We start from the raw sequence: 24,120 nt of genomic DNA, 5'->3' as shown, positions 1-24,120 counted from the left end.
TACATCAGTGGTTTGAAGGAGTTACAAGGGGGGTGTCATTTGGATACTAAAAGAAAAGAAGAATTTGCTCAGGTAGGGAAAATGGAGTGAGGTGGGGGAAGGACAGCCTCAGCAAAGGAAACAGTATATGAGCAAATGTCTGGAGGTGTGAAGGAATGTTTGGGGGCTGGGACTGGTTAGAAATGCAGGGGGGCCAGGGAGGGTGAGGGAAGCGAAGCTAGAGGTCAATAAGATGAGCTCCATCTGCCAAGCTTTAGGTTCCCCACACCACCTCCAATTTACTCTGACACAGCAGCGGCCCCCAAAAAGATTTAGCTGCCAAAAACTCGATCAAAACCAGAAATTTCAGCGTGAGAGGAGTTAAGAGTCTTCCGAATCCTGTGACCAGCACAAAGCTTTCAGTCATCTGATGACGAAGGAGATGAGGAATTATGTGTTCCCAACTATCTCATCTTCCAACTGAATTTTATAACTGAGAAATCTTCACCATGCATGGGAATAAAAACAAAACAGAGAGGAAAGTGATAGTGGTAATGACTAAAATCACCATAGAAACCCCCTCATAAACACACACACACACAAATCTTCCATGAGGTGTTTTCTCAGAATCACCTCCTGTTAAAAATCAGAAGATAAGAAAAAAAATCAGAAGATAACCCCAAGAGCCTATTTTACAAGGGCGCTAGAGCAGTGTACCTAAAAGCATCGACCACATGACTACAAGCAGGCGAGAGGAAGGGCATAGCACTTGTAAGATAAACGTGAAGAACTGGACTCAGTCTCTGGTTCCCAGGACACTACATCCTGTAAAATTTTGCTTGTCTACGAGGCTACCCCAGCGACAGTGCTTTTTCATCCTCTCTCATGTTTCCAGAGATGGACCTTCTGGGAAGCTGTTGGCTCTAGGATGTAGTTATTCCTGGGTTTCTGTTTGATCCCTCTGCCCTGGAGTTTTCTGCTGCTTGGAGGGGACCAGGAAGTCAGCCAGCTGGGCAGAAAGGCACTTCTCTATCTGGCCCCTCCGACCTCTCCATTGATGAGGAAGGGCCTGAGACACTGTCGTCCCAAGAAACGGAGTTTGGAGACAGCCTGGTTCACGGCTGGGCACTGTGAGACAAGCCCCGAGGTTCAGCTGCCTATTCCTGCCAGGCGACACCACACGCCAGCAGAGCTTGACAGGTTTCCTGGGGAACTGGCAGTGACCTGGGGCCCTCAACACACACATGAGCTGATGTCCTGGGGATTGGCAGTTCCTAGAGATGGAGTGCTTTGGGGCCCTGAAGTGCTTTGGCAGACAGTGAAGGGGGACAGCACCTAGAGCCAGCTGTGACCTTTTAGAGCAGAAACAGTACCCCTTGCTGGGCTCCACCCGGGGGCTGCCAGGCTGGGTAAGGATGAAATAAGACGGACACTCATCTTATTCCTTGGCCCCACTCTCTGACCTCCCCACCTTGCCTCGGCTTTTACTTTGGGTTGATTGTGAGCTCAAGTAAGGGGTCAGCACTTGGTAGAAGAGGAACCAGAGACTCTGAAGAACCAGATGGGGATATCCACACATCCAGCCTGCCTTTTCCCTGTGCTCCTCTGGAGCCGCAGGATTTCAGTCCACTTCCTTTGAGGTAAAGCTGCATGTCCTTGCCCCCCTGACCCCCTGCTACCCTGTGCTGCTTACTTATTCCATCTGAGCCACTTCTGCTTCCTGCCCCATCTTCCTGTCTTAATCAGGGACCTTTTATGCTCATTCCAGGGGCCTTCCCCGCCTTGTGGAATGTTCAAGCTGAAATGGAGCTTACAAGTTCTAGTCCAGTGAGTTTCAAACCTTTTTAAGTCTCAGGATCCTTGGTAAACAAGCCCGAGAAAGGCAGACAGCTCTGGGGGAGGTGCCCAGCAGGTATGGGCACCAGGGCGGCTTCAAGGGAGAGTGTGACCGTCACAAGCCTAGTCTGGCATCCCAGTCAAGCAGGCGCCGTCTCCTCAGGGGTCGGTATGATCACGGAAAGCAGGGAGGCTGCTTGCCCGTAACCAAGTCTGTTTCAAAGCTGGATGATATTTTCAACCAGAATGTTCTGTCAGATGCTAAGTCTAACTTACTGTAAGTTTCCTTTGCTGGTTTTAGTTTGACCAGGCCCCCAGAGGTCAGGTGTTGCCTATCTATCATGAACTAGAACCATCCCTTCCCTTGACTGAACATCTGATCTAGGCCTTATGCTCTATAGACTTTATTTCACCTAATCTTCACAACAACACTGTTAGTGACCCATTTTTGAATACTGACATGGAAGCACAAAGAGGTTTAATGGTAAACGATCTTCCTGCAGTGCAGGAGACCTGGGTTTGATCCCTGGGTCAGGAGAAGAAAATGGCAACCCACTCCAGTATTCTTGTCTGGAGAATTCCATGGACAGAGGAGCCTGGCAGGCTACAGTCCACTGGGTCGCAAAGAGTTAGGCACGACGGAGCAACTCACACTTTCACTTTCCATAGTCACACACCCTGTACAGGAGGAAGCCAGATTTGAACACGGGCTATCTGACACTACACTGCGTGTCCTCTCGGATGTGCTACTCTGGCTCTCTGAAAAGGGAGAGGACAGAACTGGACACAGATGCAGGGAGCCTGCTCTCTTCACAGCCCTGTGTCCTGCCCTCCCAGGACTTCACATCTGTGGGTAAATAGTTAAACCAGCAGAGTTCTGCTTTCCCAAATCTTGAAACTTCGAGATCACAGATGAATCTCCCTGTTACTGAGAAGGAACACGGAGTCCCAGAGGTGTGGGGACTTGCCCCAAGTCCCCAAGGTAGATGGAGCAGAACCAACACCCGCCTCACCTGCCTCGTTCTTCAACCATCAGCCCCCGCCCTCAGTGGGTATCCAGTGAAGGACAGGCTTTCACAGAAGCAGAAGCCCGACTCCAAGGGCTGGCAAGGTGCTGTGGTTTCATCACTCACCATTCGATGAATGTACTTAGTATGTAAGCCATGTTCATCCTCGTCCAGCTGCGACTCAGCGCCTTCCACATCCTGTTTGTATTTGGGGCTGATTGCTACGATTATCATCACTGTCTTCTGTTAATGAGAGGGAGAAAGCATGTTTATGGAAGTGTGGCGTGTGGTCCATTTGGGGAAGGCAGGCTGGAAACCGGCCAGCAAGACTGTGAGCATCTTCTAAAACACTGCAGGGTGGAGGGCCAGCCCCCATCCATGGAAAGTGAAAGGCGAGGCCCCAACCCAGGCAGACTCCTGGCTCCCCACCCCCTTCCCCCCGCCCCCCGCCCTGTCTCCCTGCCCAGCTCCCTTCAAACACAAGAGCCAATGGCTCTCCTAAATGGACGCGGTTCTGCCCACCATCTTCCACAACCATCACTAATAAAGGTCTAATGAAAACCGGAATGACTAAGTAACTCTGCATTGTGGCAGAGAGCCTCTGCCTCCCTCCGGCAGCGGGAGCTAAGCTGTCAGTTACTGCACCCTTGACTGCCCTGCTTGCCGCGGATGCTTAGCCCAGTCGGGAGGAGCAGACCCTTCAGCACAAAGCGAACATCAGGCTGCAGACAAAAGGAAAAGCCTCAAAACCCCAGCCAGCTCAGCCTCCGTCCCCCACTGGCTGACGCGGACAGGCTGGCGGCAATCAATTTCTATCTTGTTAAAGCACAACGTGTCCCAGTGGCCGGTATAGATTCTGTCAGTGAAAAACAAATCACAAGGCTGTGAGGGGGCGTCTGGGGTTGGGGGGTGGGCGATGTGCTGCCTTGCCTGTGAGGCTGCCCAGGAAACCTCTTCAGTCTGATCCTGCAAAACACTTGGTGGTGGCCTCAGATTAAATTGAATTCTGCTGCTCCCTCCCTACTCCCCGCCTTCATTTCCTCCTTTCCTATTCTGGTCAAAAAATTGTTTGCTCTGATTATTATCAACCACCTGTGTCTGGTTCGACAGTTATTTCCTGCCTGTGCATGTCCAGGAGGGTGACCCCATCCTTCCTTTCCAAGTCTTTGCACGGCTGCCAACAAGGGAAGCTTTGTTGGGACTTGGTCAGCTTTGGCCTTGGTGGGTATGCCAGTGCCTCTTTCATAAAATAACTCCACGAGCTAATTGTCTTTCTCACCAGCAAACAAGCTCAGAATTTTGGAATGTACTTACATCCCTAAGGTAGCGTTCCATCCACTTAATGATATCAATGCCTCGGATTCTATCTTCAAATATGTCAATCTACAAGAAAAAAAGATGTGGAAAGTGGCTCTTAATGAGAAGCTCTGTCTACAGGCAAAGCAAGAGAAAGCACAAGAGGCTGTATACATTTAAGGCTGAAAAAGTCACTGATGCTTTTTGGCAAAGAAGAGCCTGAAAGTCTAAAAATCAAGATGTAATTTTCTTAAAATGTTTCCTACTTCAAGATTAGTAGGCATTTGAGTATTTAATATTTGTAATTATGTTTTAAAAATTTGAGAGACATAGTAGACCACCAAGTTGGATGTAAGCCAGCAACATATGCATAATATATATATACACAAAACATATGCATATATATATGTATATATATATATCTGTAATTTGAAGGCAAATATGATTCTGGAGGATTTTAATGGATGTGTCGTATGCAACTACTGAGATACAATATGGTACTTTGCTTGCATTAGCCAGGTCATTATTATGGTATTATATCCAGTTTCAACCTATATATTTAAAAAGGACTGTGTGAAACTTGAAGCAAATCCAAGAAACAGTCACAAAAACAATTACTGAGATAGTGGGGGAAAGGTTTATGATGAAAGTTGAAAAGTAGAACTCTTGGGCCTTGAAAAGACTGGTATTAAATATCAAGTCTTTGAAGGGGAGAAAAACCAGCTATTTTCCATTTTACAGAAGCCCAAACAAGACCTTCCTTGGGCTCAGGCTTGTCTTGCAGCCAGAGAGGAGTGTGTGTCTGCACACGGTGCTCTTGATTGGCAGACGGATTATGTCCAGGGATGGGGGATGCAGGGCGAGAGTCCTTGAAGAGGGGTGATTGGATTCAGCCACACTGCTCCCACGTCAATTGTCCTCAATGTCATGTTGCCATTTAGGGCCAGTCAAGTTCCAGCCATTCAGCAAGCTTTCCATGCGTCACCTCTTTTCCCCACACATGTCCTGTCTACTCGACTCTCCACATTTGCGCTCCCTGCGCCGTGATAGCACAGTGCAAGCCCCCCTGCTCTGTGAATCCTCCCCACAGACTGACTTCCTTCTCCTCCCCTTAATGGACTCTACCCCACTGTGACTACTGGTGGTACTGGACAATGAACACATTATTATGGCATTCTTTCATTTACTGAATGTCTCATGGATGTCTGGCTTATCTCTTGAGCCGGGTTCTAAGCTTCCTATGGAACAAGATCCTGCTCTACACCAAACTCAGATACATACAGTATAGAATATGAATTCAGAATATGTATTTTTAAACTGATGGAACATAAAAAATGGAATGGCTTTCCATTTGGTTTGGATGATTCCTGCTTTAAAATGTTCAGTGGCCAATGACTACGTTAGGCAACCTTGAGAGAGGCTTTGAGTTCTCCGAGATTGCATCAGTTATCCACTTCTGTTTTACGAGAGAGAAGCCACGTATGTCAGGGCTGACAAGAGACGGGCAGCGTGGCTTTTCTTTTTCCACTTGGAAGACTTTGAAAATGTTCCCAAAGTTCTCTAAGTCTTACTATTTTCATCTGTAGTATGTGGTTAATAAACCTACTTCTTAGGGTGCTTGTGAAGATTATAATGAGTTAGAGTGGAAAAGGCATATCATAATGCCAGGCATAAAGTAAGTCCTCAATAAATGGTCATTCTTATTATCCCAGCACCTAAATTCTTCCTTGCTATGGAGATAGACATTCTGGAAGGAACAATGTGCTGAAGATCTTCCACTGGTCTCTCCAGACATCTACTAAAATACACAGCTTCTGTCAGGCCAACTTGTCCACCCAGCTACTGTTATGCGCTGAATTGTGTCCCTCCAAATTCTTGTTTCAATATATGTCTTAACCTCCTGTGTCCCAGACTATGACTATATTTGGATATAGGGCTTTTAAAAGGTGATTAAAGTAAAAGGGGTCTCGTAGGTGGGTCCTGATGCAGTATGACTATAAAGAGGAGACTATAAAGAAAGACCAGGGGAAGACAGAGGGAGAAGATGGTCCTCTACAAGACAAGGAAGACATTTCAGAATGAAATCAGCCCTGCCAAAACCTTGATCTTACACTATGAGCCTTCACAACTGAGGAAATAAAGGACAGTTTAAGCTTCCTAGCCTGTGGTACTCTGTGGCAGACCTGGCAAACCAATATAGCGCCCCCTTTAGGTTGTAGGAGGCACTGCTCCCTTGCCTTTTTAGGCCTCAAGGTGGTAGACTCTCCTGGCTTTTGCTTGTCCTGGGATATTGCACTACTCATTCTCTACGGGTTTCCTAAGACTCACCTAGAACTCTGAAAATGATCCATTTATTAAATTACCCATTTAATTAATTCTTATCCATTAAGGGGATCTTGATGTATCGATACAATAACTTAGCTATCCAGGATGAGGCTCTGGGATTTTACCATGGGCTTTAAGGACTTCCCTGGTGGCTCAGATGGTGAAGAATCTGCCTGCAGTGCAGGAGACCTGGGTTCGATCCCTGGGTTGGGAAGATCCCTTGGAGAAGGAAATGGCAACCCACTCCAGTATTCTTGCCTGAACAATTCCGTTCCCAGTGGAGCCTGGTGGGTTGTAGTCCACAGGGTCACAAAGAGTCCGACATGACTGAACAACTCACCCTTTCACTTTTCATTTCATAATGATGAGGATTAGAGTTTAGGGACAAATTTAAATTGGGCCTAGGCAGCCCCTAATTGTTAAGGTCACAAAAACCTGTCCTCTTCTCCGGGGGCAATCAGTATGCTTATGTGGAGAGGACTAAAAGTAAGATCTTTTCTACAATGTTGGCCTTATGTCCTGTAATTAGATTTTATATGAGTTGCCCCAGTGTTTCTTATCCCAGAAACGAGAAATTGAAATGTTGATCTCTATATATTCATATATCTATATAATAATGAAGTTGAGGTGTAGAGTGTATATCTGTAAAAATTTTCATATACTTCCATTTGAAAGTAATTACAGACTAAAGAAATATTTGAATAAAACTCCTGTTAAAAATGCTAAATAATCCTTAAAATGGACATTTAGTTACTAAGTATTCTTTCTTTATTCTTCAACATTTGTATTCGTAGATATTTCCCTTAATTTTTCACTACTCCTTAAAATCCACTGTCACTAAATACCCAGAGGAGGCCTCGGGGAAGGAAGAGAAGTGACATCAGTGTTTGAGGAAAGCCAGTCCTCCGAGTGGCCTCCTGTGGTATTCTATTTATCCTAAGGAAGACTTACGTGGGTGTAAGCTGTGCTTTTCCAAGGCACTGCAGGGCACTTGAAGAGTGTGTGCTTCCTGAAATTTCTTGGCCTAAGATCACAGTGGACTGCAGGGCTGGGGTGTCCACCTTCCCGAACTAGCCTAGACCAACTGAGAACCCGGCCCTGGATTGCAGAACCTGGCTCCCTCTTCAGAATCGTTGGTGCTGCAGCAGCCAAGGGTGGCCTGCCCGCTGTGCCCAGTGGGGTGGGGGGGCCCCAGGCTGCCGGGCCTCCACTGCAAACCCTGCAACCCAGTGCAGAGTGACAGGATCTTGTCAAATGAGCAGGTGACCTCGTGAGCCTCGTGCACCACAAGAAGCCCAACCAAAGCAGGCATGATTGGTGAGGAAGGGCAAAGGTGCCAAGTGCAGTGAGAGCCTGGCTTTCCTTTAGGCTGATCACCAGCTGCATACAGTGGGGGCATTAATACCATGCTAGCTGTTCAGAGGCCCTTGCTGTTGCTTAGTCACTTCAGTTGTGTCCGACTCCGTGTGACCCTATGGACTGTAGCCCACCAGGCTCCTCTGTCCCTGGGATTCTCCAGGCAAGAATACTGGAGTGAGTTGCCATGCCCTCCTCCAGGGGATCCTCCCAACCCAGGGATTGAACCCTGGTCTCCTGCATTGCAGGCAGATTCTTTACTGTCTGAGCCCCTAGGGAAGTCCTCAGAGGCACCTGGGGTCACTCAAAAGGCATGCAGGAAAAACATGCTGGAGAGTTTGGATAGTTTGAATTCTAGAAAACAATTACCTAAATCCATAAGCATTTAGGTCATGAGCACATAAATCAAATAATAGAGTTTAAGCTATCAACAACTTTTTACAAAAAACAAACAAACAACTTTTTACATGTTTCTCTTGGTTTTTTTTTTTGTTTGTTTGTTTTCATTATACTCACTCTAATTGTTCAATCTTCTCTTTGGATAAAATACTTACCGCGGTTTGGAAGCCATTTACCAACAAAAAGTTCACAAATTTCACCACCTCCATGGCTGTGTCCATAGAATAAGTGATAAAGACTTTCCCTAAAGAGAGATTTTTGTCAGTTATTAGAAACTAGACAAATCATGCCACTCTAAACAACACTTGCAAATTGTATGCAGTATCTTTCGGCCTTCTAGAACAATGAAGGGACTCCCCAGAATGAGGGGGCAGTCTAAGGGCTTATGGCTGATCAGGGTGAATTACTGTCCTCAAGACATAGATCTGCAGGCCCAGAGGGGCAGGGGGTCTGTCCCAGGATGTGCAGACTGCCCAGGGTGCATCAGAGAGAGCGCTGGCAGGTTGAGACAAGCAGAGGAGGTCTTCTGAAAAACCACATAATACATTAACAACAAAAAAAATCCATCATCCAGAACCTGCGGGGCCTTAAGATCAGGCCACCCGGGGTATATGAGACACACTTGGCACTGTGCCCAAGAAAATACTCTCACAGCAGGCCTGGAAGTTGAGCCCTGCTAAGAGGCCACCCAGCCGTGTCCTCTTTTGATCTCATGATGTGATGCTCTCTGCTGCCCTGAACTTGATGAGAGCAAGTGAGGGGAGGGAGAAAGTGGTTCTCCACCGCCTCCTTCCCCTCACTACTTATTGGTTGGGGACTGTCCAGGAAGTTGGAGTAGACTACAGGGCAGCTCAGATCAGAAATGTTATCAAGAACTTCAGTAGCTTGAAGCAGAGACCCTGCCTCTGGGCAGTCCAGCATCACTGACTCCCTTACTCATCCGTGAGTCAGTCTAGAGCAGCAGATGGCATTGCGCCCACAAGCTTAACCCAGTCAGGATGAGAATCAGTGTTCTCCCAGGCTAACATCTTGGGTAAATTATCTGGCTAGCGTGTTAACGTAGTAGATGAATAATTTCTCTCTGTTGGCATTTAGTCTGAAATCAACTGGCTACATCTCAGGAAGCTCTGGGGCAGAGGGTGGAGAAGACAGCGGGGGCAGGGTTGGAGAGGACCCACTTACTACGCTTGAAAGTGTCAGCCGCAAAAACAACAACAAAAAGAAATGAAAGTGTTAGTCGCTCAGTCGTGTCCAACTCTTTGCGACCCCATGGACTGTAGCACACCAGGCTCCTGTACCCATGGAATTCCCCAGGTAAGAATACTGGAGTGAGTAGCCATTCCCTCCTCCAGGGGACCTAGGCTCTTATTTTTAAAGCACATCTCTCAAATGAGAGGATGTTCGATGTCATATTGACTCATTTAAGCAGCCAGGCATATTGATGGCACGCAATACATTTTCTTCTCAACATATAATATTCAACCAATCCCTCTGTAAGAATTTTAGGACTCCCTTTATAGGTTATGGTAAAATTAATATGCTCTATACACTGATATCCAGACTATATCCCAACATTATCCATTCTCCAGAAATGCTCAAAATTTAAATGTCTAAGATTTTAAGATTAAAACAAAATTTTTTTAATAAAAAACAATTGTCATAGAAATCTTTCAGAGCCTTAAATGACTAAAGAACATTGATTCCCCAGTTGGAATTAACACATGCAAAGGGCTTAATTTTAAGTTTAGTTCAAAGCAGTGCCTAGATTTGGGAAGGGCTTATTAGAATTACGGCAAGCACAACAGAATATAACAATTTCACAAGTGGTGACTGTTTTCTTAAGATTTCTGGAACTTACTGTCCCGACTGACCTTCATATGAGAACATTTTGGTGATATTTCAACATATCTGGTTCTGGCTGCAAAATGTGGAAAAAAGCATCATCACCTGACACTTAGTCGAATATTTCTTTAAATAAAAGGCTTAGTTTGCATTTGGTTGTCAGAAGTATGGAGAATGTGAGACTGGTTTTTCCAAACACGATTGCTCATTCCTACAGGAAATGACCTTGTTCTTGAAGGCTGCTGCTAATTTATGGTGAGACACTAGGTCCCTGGCCAATACCACATGGACATCCAATCAATTTATCCAGGGACAAATCCACTCAAGAGAATCGTTTAGAAGAGGGAGAAAGCATGGGGGTTATTTGTTGTTGGAGTACAGTTGTAGAAAATCTACTGGTAAGCACTTTGGGAGTATTGCAGGTAGTATCAGAATCACTACAAACACTCACACAAAATCCTGGTGAGTTTTAAACAAAAAGCAAAAAAGGACATTTCATTTCACTGTGTAGTATGTGAGAAATATCCAAGATTATAGATGAAGACTCATCAAGTACTCTCAAAGTGTAAGACGTGACCAAGAAGAAGGAAAAAAACAACATTGCAAACAACTTACGCAATTCTTCTGGCAAATTGCTTGTTTTCAGAGTTCCTCTGGCTGGAGGGTGACTCGGGGGTCTAGGGACAGCAGCTGGCGAAGGAGCCTGGGGATCCTGTGGCCTCAACTCAGCAGGACACTCCAAGGACCCCTCAGGAGCTCCACCTCGATTAGGTGGCGGGTTATACAGCTGGTCCCTGGAAAGGAATACATTCACAGTAAATATTCATGTTGCATAAAGGCAAACCTAGAGGGACAGAAAGCTTTTAATGACTGTGGGTAATACCAGTGAGCTATCTTTCTTCTGCCTCCATTTGTTTTCTGAGCCAGAAGGACAAAGGTCTGGGTTTTTTTTTTTTTTCCGCAGAGTTTTTGTCAATAAGCAGTTCAGCCAGCTGGCACTTGTAAAGGCCTGTGCTTGGGGTCAAAGAGGGAAGCAGGATTTGATTTCTGAATTTAAGGACTGTATAATGGGGAAGATAATTCTTATGTTCAGGTCAGACAAGACCACCAACAAAACCAAGTAATATAATGGGTGACATAGAAGGTTTGATGTTTAGGCATTAAAGACAGAACTTTAAGTTCGTAATAGATAACATTTGGGCTCCCTTGGTGGCTCAAACAGTAAAGAATTTGCTTGCAATGCAGGAGGTACGGGTTCACTCTCTGGGTCCGGAAGATCCCCTGGAGAAGGGAATGGCTACCCACTCCAATAATCTTGCCTGGAGAATTCCATGGACAGAGGAGCCTGGTGGGCTACAGTCCATGGGGTCATAAAGAGTCACAACTAACACAGCAACAACAGATAACATTTACTTATGTATTAAAAGATAGAAAAGACCATGTAGGTTTAAAAGTATCTATGTTGTGGGGTCTCTTTGCTGGCCCAGTGATTAAGACTCCTTGCTTCCACTCTAGGGGGCGAAGATTTGATCCCTGGTCCAGGAGCCAAAATTCCACATGCTGCATGGCACAGCCAAAAAAAAAAAAAAAGTATCCATGCTGCTAATATTTCACAAATGAAAATCCAATTTTGAAGACCTACTAAAGACATTTCTACCATAATATCATATGGCGTCTTTATTATCATTTTAGTCACCAGTATTCCTTTGAACAGTCTGCTGAGAAGAACGGTCAGATGCACTCGTGTGAGATTTGGAAGGTAGAAGGGCATGCAGGCCATGCTTCTGCCACTTGTGTGGTTTCTGTTGGTAAGTGCTGTCGCGGGGTGCTGAGGAGGCCTCCCAGTGTTCCATTACAGCTTCACAGTGTCAAGGGAAGCCATGGGCATCAGTATTTTGCCAGAGCAGATCTTGTAGGCAGGGAATGTTTCCAATAGCTGCAGTGGCAGCGTCCTGATTCTGGATGGTGCTGGCAGCCTGGCCTAGAATGAAGAGCCCTGTGGTGGCTTTCTGGCCCTCTGCCTCTCTGACCAGGCCAAAGGAAGCAAGCCCTCTGGTCCCCTGTTCTGTGATGTTGTCCTGGGACCATTCCTGGAAGCCCAACCTAAAACCTCCAACCTCCAATTTCATAAGCACCCAATTCCTTATATTAAATCCCTTCTGTTTACAACAGCTAGCATTGTTTCTGTTTTCTGTAACTGAATTCTAACTGCTGGGGGGACTAAAACTGTGTCTATAATATTTTATTTCTTCAAAAAAATATGAAGTAAATGTGACATTGTTAACATTTTTTAAAAATCTAGGTAGCAGGAACAGGAATGTTACTTGTTATGTGTTTGCAATTGTTTTATATTATAAATTTTAAAAAAGTTTTGAATGTAATATCTATGTGTATATGCCTAGTTTTAGTGGGTTATTGTTTATGCTTTCATATTTTTATCCAAAAGAGTAATCAAAAAATTCTGAAAGTCCTATGTAACAAGATTTAAAATTATACAAAATCTCAACTATGCTATTAATATATTTCTTATTGTGGTGTTTGAGGAAGTTATTTTTATTTTATATTAATATAGTAAAAAATTTCTACACAATATGCTTTCATCTAATGGTAATCCAATTCCATATTTTTTTTGCATTAAGTGCCTTTGTACCCAAAGTTACTTAGTTGTTTACAAAAGATGATTGCTCATTTGACAAAGCTTCCCAGGTGGTGCTAGTGGTAAAGAACGTGCCTGCCAAAGCAGGAGACCTAAGAGACACGGGTTGATTCCTCATGCTCTTCTTTGGAGAAGGGCATGGTAACCCACTCCAGTATTATTTCCTGGAGAATCCCATGGACAGAGGAGCCTGGAGGGCTTTAGTCCATAGGGTCACAAAGAGTCAGACACGACTGAAGCGACTTCATGCATGCATGCTCATTTGACAAAGAAATCTTAAGGCCTTGATACTATTAAAAAAAACCTTTCATATAAAAACAATATCATGGAGAGTAATGACAGAGTAATCTTTCTGTATCAAGGTTCTCCTTCCAAAGACCAGTAAGAAGGGAATTAATCTCATTACCTAAACTTACTTTTCATTATCTTAAAATGATAAATCCTCAGAGACCATAGCAGGCATTAATTGATGTTACAAAAGCAATTGCTCTGTACTATTTACAATAAATAAATCCCAAATCATTTCAAAATAAAAGCTTATTTTAAAAATTACTATTGCCTCTCCTATTCAACACTACACATAGAGATGCTTAAATTTTGTTTTCTTAGAATTTTAGATTGCTTTCTACAAGAGTGCCGATCTGACTATAAAATCATTACATATTTCCATTACTTAAATTCCATGCAATTTTGTCTGTAAAAAAAAAAATAAGGCATCGGTCTGCAAAGGAAATCTGAGGGTTGTTGGCTTTTGAGTGAAGAGGAAAAGCACCTTATTTGCCATTGTAAATAGAGTAGGCTTTTTTTCAATACACTTTTTGAGCTAATTACTTATTTCTCCATTTCTGAAAAAAAATTGCTTCAATAAGAGGTTCATATCTCATTCCATTCTCAAAATGGAATATAGATTTACTTTGAGTGATAGATAAAAGTTGTGCTTGAGCAAGAGCAAACGTTTTATCTACTCTCTTTCCAATTTTGTCATAAATTAGGAAGCTCCATTTACATGAGGTTTCCCTGTATATTTTAGATCTATAAATGAAGAGAAAAAAAAACACAAAAACTTGAGAAGTCAAAAAAGAACAATGAAGAGAAATGTGATTAAAAGATTAGACAATAAAAGTCAAGAAAAGCCAAAATGATTTTACTGGAAGAAATATTGGGAAGACCTAATAATGGTGTTAAACATGAGTGAATGCTTTTATTACAAAATAACAGTTGTTTTAAATTTCTATTGAGAACCAATTGAATTTAAAATTTCAAAGTAAGAAATAGACTTAAACAGGTGTAGAGACTAGGTATACAAAAAAGAACTGTAGCCTTGGAAGTCAGTCATAGTGAAAATGAAAACCTATTTCTTGTCCATAAGGCCAAGAGATCTGGAAGTAAAAGCAGGTGTGACTTAGCATCTTAAGAGCCTTTCCTTCAAGGGCATTTTGACTAGTCATCAGTGGCTTCATGTGTCTGGTGAACAGATCCTTATCACACAGCTTCCGTTTCCTCCTGACCTGAAAAGTCTATGTGGAGTGTTCAACTGTGTGACTTGGTCACCAGCCTGCGTGGCAAAGGAATAGAGTTCTGATACATATTGATTGCATTGGCGTCAATCTTCTTCGTATTAAAACTGTCTGAAATTTGGCCCCATCAGTTGTACTTACTGATACCTGGGGAGACCTGGGGGAGAGTAGTTTCTCTGTGGAGGCCTCTCTTCTTGGTCCCAGGGGCTGGGAAAACTCAGGATGACCTTCTGCACAGGGTGCAGGCCTCTCGCATGGGCTCCAGGTGGGGCCTGCCCAGGTAGAGCTGGCTGGATCACTTGCTGGTAGGCCGCTCGAGGGTAGTCATGGCCATCTATAGGTGAAGACAGCAAAGAAAACAGGGAAGACTGACTGTGGCTCCTTTGCATGAAAGGAGAGGTAAGCTTAGTGCAAATTTTTGTTTTTATACCAACTGAGGGTTCCATATATCATTTACCACCTCCGAGATGTTTGCCACATTTCTGTACTATTATTTACTTGATAGTTTTCATTAAACTGAGTCATTGTCTTTATTGTTTTCCTAAACAAGAACATCTGTGAAATCATGAGTTTAATGTTTTAAATTGGGAACACAGAGCTCCACATAGGCCCCTGTTTAAATAAGATGCTTAAAATAATCCAAACTGAGCTGATTCCAGCCCCACAGCTGATAAAGACCAGGATTTGGAGGGCATCTTTGAGAATGGGAAGGTAGGACCACAGAGAACACTTTGGTCTAGGATGAGCTATATCACCAGGTTTTGCTGTCATAGCCTTCCTGGGTCAGGTCACATACATTTCAAGGGGTCCAGATCACCACTATTCCTACCATAATTCCCCAAGTTTTAAAACCCAAGGCTAGGAGAAATTATCCTCATGATAGCTACAGAATCACTACTTGCTCATTTCCTTCCCTGGACATTCCCCCACCCCCCACCCCCACACACACACCAGTCCCTCTTTGCTGCTGTTCAGTTGTTAAGTTGTGTCTGACTCTTTGTGACCTCATGGACTGTAGCATGCCAGGCTTCTCTGTCCTCTACTATCTCCCAGAGTTTGTTCAGATTCATGCCCATTGAGTTGGTGGTGATATCTAACCATCTCATTCTCTGCCGCCCCCTTCTCCTTTCTCCTTCAATCTTTCCCAGCATCAGAGTCTTTTCCAATGAGTCAGCTCTTCGCATCAGGTGGCCAAAGTATTGGAACTTCAACTTCAGTATCAGTGCTTCCAATGAATATTCAGGATTGATTTCCTTTAGGATTGACTGGTTTGATCTCCTTGCTGTCCAGTTCAGTTCAGTTGCTCAATCATGTCCGACTCTTTGTGATCCCATGAACTGCAGCATGCCAGGCCTCCCTGCCAATCACCAACTCCCAAAGTTTACCCAAACTTATGTCCATTGAGTTGGTGATGCCATCTAACCATCTCATCCTCTGTCGTCCCCTTCTCTTCCTGCCTTCTATCTTTCCCAACATCAGGGTCTTTTCAAATGAATCAGCTCTTCGCATCAGGTGGCCAAAGTATTGGAGTTTCAGCTTCAATATCAGTCCTGCCAGTGAATACCCAGGACTGATTTCCCTTAGGATGGACTGGTTTGATCTCCTTGCAATCCAAGAGACTCTCAAGAGTCTTCTCCAACACCATAGTTCAAAAGCATCAATTCTTCTGTGCTCAGCCCTCTTTATAGTCCAACTCTCACATCCATACATGACCACTGGAAAAACCATAGCCTTGACTAGACAGACCTTTGTTGGCAAAGTAATGTCTCTGCTTTTTAATATGCTATCTAGGTTGGTCATAACTTTCCTTCCAAGGAGTAAAGCACCTTTTAATTTCATGGCTGCAATCACCATCTGCAGTGATTTTGGAGCCCCCCAAAATAAAGTCAGCCACTGTTTCCCCATCTATTTCCCATGAAGTGATGGGACTGGATGCCATGATCTTAGCTTTCTGAAAGTTGAGCTTTAAGCCAACTTTTTCACTCCTCTTTCACTTTCATCAAGAGGTTCTTTATTTCTTCACTTTCTGCCATAAGGGTGGTGTCATCTGCATATCTGAGGTTTTTTATATTCCTCCCAGCAATCTTGATTCCAGCTTGTGCTTCACCCAGCCCAGCATTTCTCATGATGTACTCTGCATATAAGGGACCCTCAAGAGTCTCCTCCAGCACCACAGATTGAAAGCATCAATTCTTCGGCACTCAGCCTTCTTTGTGGTCCAACTCTCACATTGGTATAGGACTTCTGGAAAAAACCATAGCTTTGACTAGATGGACCTTGGTTAGCAAAGTGATGTTTCTGCTTTTTAATGTGCTGTCTAGGTTTGTCATAACTTTCCTTCCAAGGAGCAGTGTCTTTTAAATTCATGACTATAGTGACCAACTTCAATGATTTTGAAGCCCAAGGGAAAAAAAATATGTCACTGCTTCCACTTTTCCCCCTTCTATTTGCCACAAAGTTATGGGGATAGATGCCATGATCCTTGTTTTTTGAGTGTTGAGTTTAAAGTCAGCTTTTTCAGTCCCTCTTAGGAAGAAGTAAATGAATGAAAACTTGGCTCTTTTCCCTGGGAAGTAGCCAAGCAGTTGGCAACATCTCACAACTGTCTCAGCCCTCTCTTGCTAAAGGCCATGTGCACTTGGGGCCAGGCAGTTAGAAGAGGGCAGGTCTTAGAGCAAAGCCAGCCCTCATATTAACTTATATGAATTTCTTACCTGGGAGAAAGTTAGCCCCAGCCAGGCCCAGGAGTTACAGAGTCCCAAAGGATTAAAGGCAACCAGCCTGAGCCGGTGAGAGAAGAGAAGTGAGGGCCAGAGGAGGGATGCAAGGAACCCAGGAAGGGTGGGAGAGGAAGGTTCTGAGGGAACTGTCCAGATCCAACGGGGATCGAGTGTGGGAAGTCTGAGAGGCTGGGATGCACATTGGGGTGAGCTCAGCCTGTAGAAGGACTGGAGAGAGGCACGTAAAACCCCGCAAAAAGAGCCATGTGGATCGCCCCCCGAGCATGTCCTGGGGATCCAAGCATTGCCACCTCTGCCCAAGTAAGAACTTGGATGATCAAGCAGGCATAGCTAGTTGGGCAAGAAGGAACCTTGATCTTCAAAAGATCTTTACTGGTCTTTATTCTTCTTCTGATTATAAAAGTAGTAACCAATTTGCCTGTTGTGTAGGTAGGATACTTGCAGGGAAGTAGGGTGAAACAAAACTTGCAAGGAAGCAAGAAATAACAGAAAAAGCAAGTCGGCAGCACCAGGATGTGGAGGGTGAGAATGTGGTTAAGATTTTTATTCTTGGTTTGCTAAGTAGTCAAGAACCAGCTAGAGGAATATGGCCTGAAGTACAGAAGACCAATAATATGTGTGTTCATTAGTGTGGCCACTAGCGGGTCCCCACTATGTGCGCTCAGGAAACTTGACTGAGTGACTCTGCAAATGTGCCCCAGCCAGTCTTTCTGAACCCAGGTCAGATTCCCTGGGTTCGGTCTATTGTCTGCTTTGACCCATGACACCAGGTCATGCTTCCTCTGGCAAAACTGACCACATCCCTCTGAACACAGCTTGTCTTGTGACCCTGACTGTGACCCTTGCCCTGCTGTTGGTTAGGCCTGGTCATGATATCTGGGGCTTAAGGAAGGGGAAGGGGCTAAAAGGATCTGCCTGGGCCTACCCCCTGGCTGACAAAGACCAGGGCTTGGATGGCATCGCTAAGAATGGGGAGACAGAACCACAGATACCCCTATGATCTAGAACAATATAAAACAAGGTTTTGTTCTTATGGCCATCCTGGGTCAGGTCAGATAAGTTCCAAGGGGTCCACCTCACCAGCTGGAGTTTCGGGACTATAGGACTGGTCTCTCCTGCTGCTCTTTTCCTCAGTTGTTGTTGTTCACTCACTAAGTCTTGTGTGACTCTTTGAGACCCCATGGACTATAGCCCTTCAGGCTCCTCTGTCCACAGGACTCCTCAGACAAGAATACTGCAGTGGGTTGCCATTCTCTTCTTCAGGGGATCTTCCTGACCCAGGGATTGAACCCATGTCTCCTGCATTGGCAGGCAGATTCTTTACCACTGAGCCACCACGAAGGGCCCTTCCCCAGTTAGAACAGGGCAAAAAGTGCCATTGCCATCAGGTCATTAGGCAAGGGCTAGCCATGTTTTTAGGTGAGTCTTGTATGGATAGATCCTTTACAAAGCTAGCTATAGATAGAGCCCTCCAGAGATTTCCTATTGCATTTAAAATCCACCTTGCATGAATGGGGTCCCTGCCATTCTTGATTTTATCTCCTACTACACTCTCAAAAGTTCAGCAAGCCCCAGCTACCCGGGCTGTCTTTGTTCATCTTGAACGCCAAGCTAGTCCCCACCTCTGGAAGCCTGAGTCTGCCATCCTCTCCGCTCAGAGTGTTTTGTCCTGTAGCTTTACAGATCAACTTCTTGACATTCAGGGCTCAGCTCAGATATCATCTGTTCACCAGTTACTTATCCCATCTCACCACTGTACTTTCTTCCTAGCACTCTTCATGTTTGTGTAAGTAAGCATGACTCCTACTTGTCAACTTCTTGCCTGCCTTGCCTACTTCCTACTTGACTCTAAGCTTTGTAAAAGCATGCACTGTGTCTGTTTGCCTCCACATCTCAAAGCACAGTGCCAGTACCTGGGGGATGCTCAATCTATGAATGAAGACTGAAGAGTTACAAAGTCAACTTCACACATACGCACAAGCAAAGCCATGTAGGATGGCACAATCTGCCTGCTAGGTCTTGGGTCTTCTAGGCAATCTATTTCTCATCTGCTATCCATCTGGGGTATTTTTCAGGGTCTCCTTTGGAGGCAGGAAGAAGAAAGAAAAGGTGAGAGAGGAGCAAATTTGCTAGTGGCCTTGAATAATGCTTAGAGCCCTTCTTGCTTCCCATATCTATTAATAAATGGTTAATAAGGTTTTATTTGCTTTAAAAGGACTACCAAGCTCTAATCATAGGGTTTGTTTCTTTTCCAAAAAGTGTATGTTAGTGGTGTTAATCAAAAGCCTTTGAAGCAAGGTCATATGATTTCGAACAGATTATTTCTCGCACAACATGTTTTTGTCTCATAGCAACAAATCATATCATTAAAATCACTAAGGCATGAGGACTAAGTGTTTGATTAGCTGTAACTCTTGTTTCTGAAATGGCCACCTATGATAAAAACTTACAATGGTTTATGTGAGCAGATGAAAATGATCCACCTCAATTTTAGAATTAGGGTACTGATAAAATAGTTCTCTATGCTGTCTTTTGATTGTTTAAAACAAAGGAATATTGACTATCAGAGGGTCAATCAAAAATAAGATTTCCTTTTTAAGTGGAACTTGACTGGTTCCACTGGAACTTGGCTGGTTGTGTGAAGAAGTTGCGAAATAAAATCTACATTTTCAGGTAAAAGAACGTCTTTCCATTGCTCAAGTTTTGATAGTTTCCTTCTACTATTTTGACCAAGGCTTGCTAGTTTAGTTGGGTATGGTATGTATAATAATGGCTAATATTTACTGAGTACTTGTTACATGCCAAGTACTGTTCTAAGTTCCTTATTCAGGGGAACTGAATTATAGAGTTCAATTTTTTGCTTTCCTGAAGATGAAGTTAAACTGAGTAAAAAAATCCAAATTCCATATCACAGTCCTTGCCTCCTTCATTTCCTAGCATATCATTCTCTCACTGCTCACTCTGTTCTATCTCCACTCACCTGCTTTCAGTACATTAACAATACTAAAGTCCTTGCTTCCTGGACCTTCTCATCCTTCAGCTCAAATGTGTCCTCCTCAAAGAGGCCTCCTCTCACCATGCTATTAATGCTTGCTCTAACACCTGGCTATTTTGTTTATAACATGTACTCTTTGTTATTTTGTTTGCTGATTTCTACTTATCAGTAGACTTATCTCCAGTAGACTATGAACTCCACAAAGACAGGATGTTGTATTCACTACTGTACACCCAGTGCCTAGCATAGAACTGGGCAAATATTTGGCTAAGTTGATGAACAAATGAGCAGGTCTGTTTCTAAATCCCAGTGACCTCCTTTCTTTCCTCTGCCCTCCCATAAGACAAGTAAAGAGATGGCCTTTCAAAGGCTTGAGATCACAAAGCCTCTACTCATAATTAGGGAATCACTTCTTTTTCTAGGAAGTAGGGAACAGATTTCTTTTTATTCATTCAACAAATATTACTGAACTTCTATGGCTAAGCATGCAATGAATAGAGATAAATAGGCTATAGTTCTCCTGAGCTGCTCAAAATAAATCAGGAGAGAAAGAGAAAATCTGTTTGTCTGTGGATGTCTGTTTTGAAACATAAACCCACACTCGTTATTGTATGAGTAGGAGACATGCAAGCCAGCAGCCACCTACACGGTAGACTTAAGAACAGCTCCCCAAAATATCTCCCCCAGAGACTTGTGCTCTATGCCTAAAATTCCATCAAGAGATTGTATTCTGTAGAAGACAGAGACTAGAAGGTGGTGGGGGATGTGATAGACAAGTGATTTGTTAGCAGAGTAACTCCTAGATTCTGACGCAGCGTTCATCATAGAACAAAAATACAAATCTTGCACAATCATGCGTGGGTGCCCAGAACTGTATGTTGCTCGTCAATCTTATGATCCTCTTGGCGTGGGTTACCCATGGTCTTCGTGTTACTGGGCTTTGACCACTTGGAATTTGTAAACCAAATCCTAAACAAGGTTTTCCACTTATCAGTCAAAACATTCAACATTTTTCTTATTAAGAATGATATTAAAAGAATTTATGAGGGAGAAAGTAAAATGTGGTTTTCAAGTTGTCAAAAAAAAAAAAAAAAGATGATATAACACAATCAGTTTAGCCAGGAAGACAAGGTGGCCAACATAAACTGTTACAGGAACTCCCCCAGCTGTAAACAGCTGTAGTTCCTGAAAGGGACTGCCTTTCTTTATCATCTCTTCCATCTGCTTTGTTTTTGCCTTACTTTTAACTGTACATGCATTTTAGCACACAAATAATTATGTTTGGGGGTCTATATGAGCAATAGTGGGCATGTGTCCATGGGTTTATTTTATTCAGTCTCTTTGGTATAGAAAGCAAAAATTTTACAGTAAGATAAGAGCACTTTAGATTTAATACATTCTTTTTTTTTTTTTTTCCAATTTATTTGTGTCAAGGGTTTCATTTGATTGCAGAGCCATGATCTCCATTCTGGTGACCTTCAGAGGAAGGATTTTGAGGCAGGAAGAGGCTGACTTCTCTGGGGGATGATGGGGAAGGAAAGAAATAGACTTTTCCACTTTTTGTTTCACCTGCTTTGATTTTTTTTTTTTTTTACATGAAAGGAGTGACTAGTAACCATTTGTGCTTTAACTTGCAGGGGCTAAGCTGTGCTATTTGCATGATGAGCATTTCTTTATATTTTCACTAACAGATGAGGAAGTAATGCTCTTCTAAAGCCACGTAGAATCATGTAGCCATGGTTTCCAACTGCAAGAGCATCGCTTAGGTGAACAGCTCTTTTGAAGCGGTTTTGTTGGTAATTAAGTGCAGTGATAGTCCTGACACGAAACTAAGCATTTGTACACCTGCTTTGAATGCTTAAAATCTGTGCCAGCGAGGGGGATCTAGAAGTAGAGGGGTACTTTACAGGGCTGGGCTGCAGGATCTATTTAAATAATAGCAATAATAGTGAAGAGCTGCTAGTTATTGAGAGCTTACTACAAGCTAGCCACTTTCCTGGTGTCTTTAATACATTATCTCATTTAATCCTCATAGCAACCTTCTCGGGAGCCATTGTTATAGGAGGCTTCAGAAATATTCTGAGTTTGCAGTGCTCTGAGGACAAAATATAAGCACTGGTTTTCCCAGACAAAACCAGCCCAACCCTGACCCTCTTCCCTGTAATGAGAGGCCCCTGGAGGCCAGGGCCAAGGCACATGCGGGGTGATTTAGGGTGAGCCCACATGTTCTCATTTCCTTTTACTTTTTTCTTTTTAACTTTTATTTATTTTTTACATTATAAAAGTAACGCCTGTTTGCTATAACAAATTTAACAAAAGTATAGAGAGTTAGAAGAAAAATCTCCCTGTCTCTCCTAATTTCTTATTCCCCTCCCCCTCACGATCACTGTTAATGGTGGTGGCCATCTTCCAGTCTTTTTAATGTTTTTAAACGTATATAGTTTAAAAAATAGCATGTATGGGATCCACATAGCATGCTTCTCCTTTAATCTTTTTTATGTCAGAGTGTAGTAACAGGGGCCTAATAATCTATTGTATAAATAAATCACAACTTATTTACAATAATTTATATCCTTTATAACATAATTTGATAATTATTTATAATTATTGACAATAATTTCCCCCTTATTGATAGGAATTTTAGATTTTTTATTCTTACTCTAATGCAACAATGCTTTAATAAAAGTCCTTATTCATGTATTTTTACATGCTAATTGAATGTGTCTATAGAATAGATTCTTACAAGTGAGAGGCCGGACCAAATAGGACACGTTTAAAATTTTGATAGTGAAACTGCATCCTGGAAGACTATACCAATTTATACTCCTATCAAGAATAGATGGGGGCTTCCCTGGTGGCTCAGTAAAGAATCTGCCTGCTAATGCAGGAGACACGGGTTCGATCCCAGATCTGGGAAGATCCCACATGCCGCAGAGCAACGAAGCCTGTGTGCCACGACTATTGAGCCTGTACTCTAGAGTCTGGGAGCTGCAACTCCTGAGGCCTGAGTGCCCTAGAAACTGTGCTCCACAGCAAGAGAAGCCACTGCAACGAGAAGCCCGTGCACGGCAACTATAGAGTAGCCCCTGCTTACTGCAACTAGAGAAAAGCCCTAGCACAGCAACGAAGACTCAGCACAGCCAAAAATAGATAAAATCACAAAATATAAAAAAAAACAAAACAAGAGTAGATGGGAATGTTCATTTTCCCATAACCCCACTAACACTAGATATTGTCCTAGGCTTTTTATTTTTGTGTATCTGATTAGGAAAAATATATATTTAAAATTTTTGCATTTCTTAAATTCAGTAATGTGAAGCTTGGTTTCATACACTTATCGGCTGTTTATACACCTTCCGTGAACTAGTCCCTCTCCTGTCCCAGTTTTCTCCTCTCTGCCTTTCATCACTTGTCTTCACTCCCAGGATCCTAGGGCCCCCTCCTTCCTCCCCAAGTCAATAGAAGGAAATAATGCGGAGCACAAGGGGAGGCAATCTGAATAAAGAAAGCAGGTGTTAAAGACTCAGAGTGTTCCCAGTGGGAGCGTTTGCATTTTAACAGAGCCTGCCCAGGGAGGGCAATGCTTACCTCCAAGGACTAGATTGCTAGTGATGACATTTCAGGGTTCAACAGGAAAAATATCTTCAAGTGGGAAGATCTTCCTGGGACCCCCAAATGATAATAGTCCACGCTTTCTCTGTCTATTACAATGAGGCTTTCTCTTGTTAGTGGTTTAAGGCTTGGGACTTAGTATCACAAAGCCCTTGATGAAGTATTAGTACTTCCACACATTAATCTAAGGAATTAACCAGACATGCAGATAAGAACGTAGGTACGTGATGTATCATATCATTGCTTATTGGATCAGAAACGGGAAACTAAAATATCCAACAACGGAAAACAGCTTAAAAACAACTTGATAGATCCATCTGACGAAATACTATGCAACATTTTGAAACAATGCTAGAAAATTATACTGAAGTTTTTTAATATCATATTAAATATATACATGCAAAAAAAACAGTACATATGTCAAACCCCAATAAGGAATTATATTTGGGTGATAGAAACATGAATTAGACTTTTGGGCATATTTGAGTTTTGAAAGTGAACAAATATTATTATTATGATCAGAAAAATTATCTTTAAATGCAGAGTAGAATCTTAAAAA

General features: G+C 43.2%; 1 protein-coding gene and 1 long non-coding RNA gene across 4 annotated transcripts in view; one reads left to right on the top strand and one right to left on the bottom strand.

Moving 5' to 3' along the window:
- Positions 1–24,120, bottom strand: part of TRAF3IP2 (TRAF3 interacting protein 2) — a 43,755-nt gene that overhangs the window by 3,709 nt on the left and 15,926 nt on the right. Inside the window, exons 3-7 of one of the 2 annotated variants that reach the window (XM_043890415.1) lie at positions 14,355–14,547; positions 10,656–10,834; positions 8,354–8,442; positions 4,137–4,205; positions 2,949–3,065 (exon numbers count right to left, since the gene is read on the bottom strand). In XM_043890415.1, the coding sequence (XP_043746350.1) occupies positions 2,949–3,065; positions 4,137–4,205; positions 8,354–8,442; positions 10,656–10,834; positions 14,355–14,547 (647 nt within the window). The remainder of the gene's footprint in view (positions 1–2,948; positions 3,066–4,136; positions 4,206–8,353; positions 8,443–10,655; positions 10,835–14,354; positions 14,548–24,120) is intronic. The other variant, XM_043890416.1, reaches the window with a different exon arrangement.
- The window catches only part of LOC122685537, a 41,968-nt gene that overhangs the window by 12,668 nt on the left and 5,180 nt on the right, over positions 1–24,120 (top strand). The window contains exon 1 of one of the 2 annotated variants that reach the window (XR_006338429.1): positions 11,337–11,848. The exons of the other annotated variant lie outside the window; for it this stretch is intronic. This is a non-coding gene — a long non-coding RNA (uncharacterized LOC122685537). Of the gene's footprint in view, positions 1–11,336; positions 11,849–24,120 lie in introns of those variants that run through there. 2 annotated transcript variants of the gene reach the window in all.

The sequence above is a fragment of the Cervus elaphus genome, chromosome 28, assembly GCF_910594005.1.
Source record: "Cervus elaphus chromosome 28, mCerEla1.1, whole genome shotgun sequence".
In the NCBI taxonomy this organism is placed as follows: Eukaryota; Metazoa; Chordata; class Mammalia; order Artiodactyla; family Cervidae; genus Cervus; species Cervus elaphus.
This window is presented reverse-complemented; position numbering and strand designations above follow the sequence as displayed.